Source organism: Brassica oleracea, unplaced genomic scaffold, assembly GCF_000695525.1.
Source record: "Brassica oleracea var. oleracea cultivar TO1000 unplaced genomic scaffold, BOL UnpScaffold00534, whole genome shotgun sequence".
NCBI classification, from domain to species: Eukaryota; Viridiplantae; Streptophyta; class Magnoliopsida; order Brassicales; family Brassicaceae; genus Brassica; species Brassica oleracea.
This window is the reverse complement of record NW_013617419.1, coordinates 3,844-10,792: the sequence shown is the minus strand read 5'-3', so window position 1 is coordinate 10,792 and position 6,949 is coordinate 3,844. Positions and strand designations below refer to the sequence as shown.

Below are 6,949 nucleotides of genomic sequence, written 5' to 3'. Positions count from 1 at the left end.
GGATTATTAATCTCTTTCCCACACAACTTTATACCTAGATTAATTTACATTTTTAACAATTTTATCATTGTTTTTTCTTAAATCCCTACTTCTCTATAAAATCTAAAACTCATGTTCTGTCTTTCAAACTTTGCTAAGCAATTTAAACATATAGAGAATAAATTAAAAAGACATCGCGGACAATAGGATCTACATTTTATTGGATTATATATTCAGCCAAATGACCCAAATTAAGACAATATTCCTATTGGTTTATATATTTTGTTTCTGACTATATTAAAATATATTATAGTTTCAAAATTTCGAAAAATTATTGAATAACTTTTTGGCATAAATTTACATATTTAAATATTCAAAGTGATTACACATTTTATGATTTTTTATGAACATATATATATATATATACATATATATTAAATTAAGGCTATTTACCTATTCTTCAAATAGTAAAATAACAGAATGTTTTTAAAAAAACATTAGTATCGAATATTTAAACTTTTAATAAATAGTTAGACATGATTACTAAAAGATTAATAAAAACTTCAATTTTTTACATCTAAAATATATACTAAATATAAATAATGATGTTAAAACAAAAACAATCTTTCAAAATATTTCATCCTAATTTTTCAAATATTATATAAAAATAAAAATATATATAATATAACAAAAAGTAAAATTAATTATTTATATATTGATATTTTATATTATATTTAACATTAAAAATTTATAGACAAATAATATTATATTTAATATTATATTTAACATTTTCAGTGTATTTAACATATATAATTTTTTTAAAAGTTGTCTTATTTAAAGCAATGAGTATTTTAATTAGCTTTACTTTAAAATTGTAAAAAAAGATTATAATCATAAAAAATATAACAAAATATTAAATAAGAAATAAATAACATATAAATAACATATAAATATGAAATAAATAATATATATAACAAAGAAATATGTGATGTGGAGATTAATAATATATTTACTTAATAACCTAAATATGTAAGAAAAGATACTTTGGATAATAACTACAGAGTAACAAATTCTTTATTAATTTTGCATTTGTTTACCATCCCATACATATTTTAGATAGTAAGAAAATAAATTGTAAGTTTTACTCATTTCTAATTCAATTTCTATTTATATTCTTATAACATAGAAGTAATATATTGTAATATATATATTAAATACAATATTATTTGAATAAACCCGGGCGTAGCCCGGGCAAAGTATCTAGTCTTGTTAAAACAAAAATTTAAGCTATTTACCAAAAAAAGTTTCAGTTAACCTTTTTATAATTTATATTCATTTTAAAAAATTTAAAATATATAATATACGAAAAAGCTAAATTTTAATTATTTAATAAATTAATTAATTTTAATAATATAAATAAAAAAGATTCACAATAGTAATCAAATCTCTATTATTTTTAATCATTAATTTTCATAAATATTTAGTCATATTAGGTGATTCCGTAAGTTTTATTTAAGAAAAGAAAGAAGAATACTTTTATAAATTACTAATTACTTTTTATGGTAGTTTAAAAAAATAAAATATATATTTAGATGGAGCAACATATTTCTCTAAAAAAGGTAAGAGTCATTCTAGTGATGACATGACGACACTCAAATATTGTAATGTTTCTCTTTTAATATAAAAAATAAAACAAATAAAATTATCAAATAATTTTTTTTTAACAAATAAAGACAACCACGCAATTACATCATCTAAAAATAGCATTTAATAACAATAAAATAATATTCTACAGGACGTGGCCTTAGTTATTAGATATATATATATATATATATATATATATATAGTTTGAAAGTTGAACAAAACGAACTTACATATACACACGTTAACCGGTCAAATATTATGTATTTAGAAAGAAAAACAAATTTGGCTCGTCAAATTGGCCCCTCTTGTTTTTTTTCTCTTTCTTCAAAAGTCAATGAAGTGCACCTCACCAGAATAATATGCATTATTAAAAACTATATATCTTGTTTTTTTCTCTTTCTTTAAAAGTCAATGAAGTGCACCTCACCAGAATAATATGGATTATTAAAAACTAATGATATTAAATATATATATATGCATTATTAATAAATGTTGTAATGAAGTTCGGCAGATCAGAAAGACAGAAAAAAATAATCCAGCTTCTTTTTCGTTCCTGTGTTTTGAGGAACATCAATATTCAGTTTATTTTCTTTTCTTTTCCTGTGTGTTTTAAGGCGCATCACAACACCTGAAGACCTGAAGGGATGTTGGTCGAAGGGATAATTCTCTCAGCTTTCTTACAAGCTCTGTTCAAAGCTCTGTTCAAGTCGGTCATGTCATCCATTTTCGATGAATTCTTCAGGGTCCGAGAAGGGAAGGAGATGAAGGTGATACTTGGGGAGCTGGAAACCAAACTTTTGACTATATGTGCATGGCTTAGTTATGCCCATGAGGAACAAATTACGAACCAGGCAGTGGAAGATTGGGTCAACAAGCTGAAAGATGCCGTTTACCATGCAGAAGATGTTCTCGATGATATTTATACAGAAGCTTCGCTCGGCAAAGAAACAATCAGCTTGAAAATTTTGCTAGATAAGCTTACGAGTGTCAAGATGAAGCTCGACTCTCTAGCCTCAGAGATTGAAGTGTTCTCGCAACTGCCCACAACGCCAACACACACAAAAAGATTGACTACATCTCTAATAGGAGAACAACGACCAATTGGTAGACAAACAGAAAAGGCGGAAATCTTGAAATTGTTGACAAACGATGACAATAGCAAAATAGAAGTGCTAGCCATTGTGGGCATTGGAGGGGTTGGCAAGACCACACTTGCACAGCTCCTGTACGATGAGGATCATTTTCCATTAAAAGCCTGGATTCATGTGTCAGAGAAGATTGATGTTTTTAGCCTTACCAAGAGAATTTTTGAGGCAGTCACTCGAGGCACATTTCCTTTTGAAGACCTAAATCAACTCCACCTTAAACTGGAAGAAAGATTGAAAAAGAAAAAGTTTCTGCTCGTTCTTGATGATATGTGGAGTGAATCTTTCGAGGACTGGAATCTGCTATGTCAACCCTTTGCAACTGCTGCTAAGGAGAGCCGAATTATTGTAACAACAAGAAGTCACCATGTCGCGACAAAAGTGGGTGCTAGCAAGAAACACACACACACTTCAGCCTCTACCATTTGGAGAATGCTGGAGTATTTTTAGAGAACAGGCACTTGGTCCTCAGGAGCATGATCTAAATCGAGAACTGGGAGAGCTTGCAGAACAAGTAGTGGGCAAGTGCCAAGGCCTGCCTTTGGCTGCGAAAGTATTTGGCGGTTTGTTACGGTCTAGCCGAGAAGGTGAATATTGGAGGGGGATCCTAAACAGTAAGATCTGGACTCTTCCAACTGGTTCAATCAACATACTCCCTGTTTTACAGGTCAGCTATCATTACCTCCCCCTTCCCTTGAAAAGATGTTTTGCCTACTGCTCCATATTTCCAAAAGGGTACGTCTTCGAAAAGGAAAGGGTAGTTCTTTTGTGGATGTCGGAGGGACTCTTGCATAAGGATGAAGGAAACACAGAGAGGATGGAAGCGGTTGGAGATGAATACTTTTCAGAACTAGTTTCAAGGTCTCTTTTCCAACGAGACATTATTGCTACATCAAAGTTTACTATGCATGATCTTATCAACGAGTTGGCTCAATTTGCAGCGGGAGAGTTCTGCTTCAAGTACGAGAATCAAATTCAAGGAATGTCAGGAAAAACCAGGCACTTATCCTATTTACGTGACCAATATAGTGGTGAGGCTATGAAGTTTGAGGTACTGCACGGGGTAAAGTCTCTGCGAACTTTTCTTCCTTTGAGCCTTAAAGATTCTTCTCAAACCTGCTGCTTAAATAATATGGTCAGAGATAAGTTGCTTCGGGGTCTTACCTGCCTGCGTGTATTGTCTTTGTCCCATTATAAATTCACCCTGCTGCCCTCAGATATTTTCAAGAGAATGAGGCACATCCGGTACTTAGACCTCTCTAGAACTTATCTCAAGACTCTTCCAACATCGGTTGGTTTCCTGTACAATCTCCAGACTCTTCTACTGTCTTACTGTCCCAATCTGATCCAACTGGAAGAAACAATCTGCAATCTTATCAGCCTGACGTATATTGATCTGACAGCAACGAAGTTGAACCAGATGCCAAAAAGCTTTGGTAAACTGACGAGGCTCCAGACACTTACAACTTTCGTTGTTAGTGATGGCAAAGGGGCGGCCATTTCGGCACTTAAAGATCTTACAAAGCTTCGCGGAAAACTTGCAATCCTCGAGCTGCATAGAGTTAAGGGAATTAGCGATGCAGAAGAAGCAGACTTGGAGGGCAAGACCCATCTGAAAGAGATAAACTTTACTTGGAGAACATCAGATCCTGTCATGGGCATTATATCAGGGACGCGTAATGAAGATGCCCTCTTTGACATGTTACGCCCACATAATAAGATAGAGAAACTCACCGTAGACAAATATTATGGAAATAGTTTCCCGCGGTGGATGAGTGACCCTTCATTCTCTAGCATCGTATATTTAAGTCTCAGTGAATGTCAAAGGTGTACGTCTTTGCCATCTCTTGGTCGACTAGCAGGTCTCAAAGAGCTCCACATTTCAAACATGAGGGATCTGGTAAGAATAGGTCCAGAGTTTTACACAAGCAATCCTAAATCGCAGGGTCAAGATCAGCAGCCGTTTTGGTCCCTTGAGATGTTGACGTTTGAAGACATGCCAAACTGGGCAGAGTGGGCAGATGTAGAGGTCTACGGAGGAACGCTGTTCCCTATGCTCCAGAAACTTTTCATAGTAAGTTGTCCAAAACTGACCAGTGCTCCACCGGGCCTTTTCCCTTGTCTACTCTCTCTTCATACTTGTAAGAGCGAAAGTATAGTTGTTCAGCTGGATGCCCCCAAGTACCCAAGGCTTCAACAACTAAACTAGCCTCCACTCTCTTCACTTGCTGCACTTCCTTCATCCTGGGTACTTAACTAAACTCGAAAAGCTCTAAATCTGATGCTTCTTCCGCTAGCCTACACCACCACCACATTCGAAATTATCTCACTTTTATTTGTAATAAAGAGAATTTGAGTTTTGTACTTACATTTCTCCTCTGTTGCCATTGATTTCTTTCTTCCATCAGCAGAGATTCTGAAATTCTTCATTTAAATCTTCTGTATGCTTTTCAGATCTGAAATTGTATTTCACTATTGCGATACTTGCCAGTTCCATTCCATCACACCACAACTCCGAAATCCAATCGTGACAAAGAAAATATCAATCTTTTATCCGATAATACTAAAAGTTTAGGGACTAATTTTGGTATTAATGAATTATTATTGTTCTCAAGTGACCTAGTTTCGCATGAACTGTTTCACTCATCGCCAGTGTCTTTGTTCTGTTCCATCATCATTTACCACCCAAGAGGAGGAGCTGTAGGAAGAAGATTGTCAAGCCCTAACAATGGTTTTGGTCTTGCATCCATACTCAACCAGACTCCATTCCTTATCCAATCCACTTCTCATTTCTCCTCTTCGTCCGGCGCCGCTGGCCGTGGCCGTGGCCGTGGTTCCGGATTCCCCGCCGCTGGAAAGGGACAGTTCGGTATCAATAGTGAACCGGAAATTGCTAAAGTGCCGGTGGCTCGCGGACGTGGCTCGTCGGAATCGCAATCCCCCGGAGGTTATGGTCACGACCGTGGCCGTCCGATCCAATCTGATCTGAATCCTCCTCCGTTTACCGCCTTTGTCAGACCAGATTCCACTAGCCTTGGACGTGGAAGAGGTTCCCTTGGATCAGATCCAGTTTCACCTTTCTCTCCTGCGCCTCCTCGCCATCCATCGCAGATGCAGCAACCGCGTTTTCAACCGCCTCCCAGTGATGACTCTCGACGTCCCCAATTGAGCAGGGAAGAGCAACTGCAGCAACCAGCAGAGTCTAAGAACGTATCCAATGCTTTAGGAAGTGGAGAAGGACCTTTTGTGGAAGCCGCTCCACCGCAACAACAAGAAAACCGCGACATTCGCCGCCCTCAGCCGCCACCGCAGCGGCAGAGGCGAGTTCAACCGCCCAAGGATGAAACTCCTCGGCCCCAACTGAGTCCGGAGGAAGCTGGAAGAAGAGCTAGGAGCCAGCTTTCCCACGGTGAAGCTGAGGGAAGCGGTGGTGTAAGGGGAAGAGGAAGAGGGAGAGGCAGGGGAAGAGGGGGTGAAGCGTGGAGAGATGATAAGAAAGAAGAGGAAGCTGACAAGAGGCTTTGAGTGTTTTCCTTGGAGATAATACTGATGGAGAGAAGTTTGCTATGAAGATGGGACCTGAGATTATGAACCAGTTAGCTGAAGGTTATGAGAGTATCTGTGAAAGGGCTTTGCCTTCTACTGCTCATGATACCTTGGTTGATGCTTATGACACTAAACGCTTAATTATTACTCTATTGACAACAAAAGGATTCAAATCGATGTATAGAGGACTTTAACTCCAAATGAACTCTCTGATGCTCTTAAAGCAGAGGAAATGTTCTGGAAACAGAAGAGTAGAGTGTTTTGGCTGAGAGAGGGAGATAAAAATACTAAATTCTTCCATGCCCTAACGAAGCAAAGGAGAGCAAGGAACAAAATCACGCAGTTACTGGATGCAAATGGTAACATAGTTGAGGACGAGGAAGGCCTGGTAGCCATTGCTACTAGCTATTTTCGGCAAATCTTTGAGTCTTCTATTCCAGAAGATATTGAAGAGGCGCTGTCTGAAGTTCCGACGACGGTTACGGGATCAATGAATGACAACCTCACAGCTCCTGTTTCTGATTGGGAAGTCAAACTAGCTCTTTTTGCCATGCATCCAGACAAGGCACCGGGACCAGATGGGATGACTGCACTTTTTTATCAAAAGTTTTGGGATATAGTCAAGGAGGATTTAA

General features: G+C 36.9%; 1 protein-coding gene across 1 annotated transcript; it reads left to right on the top strand.

Annotated features, from left to right (window-relative positions):
- The first annotated feature begins 2,267 nt into the window (after window positions 1-2,267).
- LOC106319646 (putative disease resistance RPP13-like protein 1) lies at window positions 2,268-6,293 on the top strand. The gene is made up of 3 exons (XM_013758028.1): window positions 2,268-3,116; window positions 3,226-4,909; window positions 5,422-6,293. The coding sequence occupies exons 1-3, from the start codon at window positions 2,268-2,270 to the stop codon at window positions 6,291-6,293; spliced, it is 3,405 nt and encodes a 1,134-aa protein (XP_013613482.1).
- Window positions 6,294-6,949: the final 656 nt, after the last annotated feature.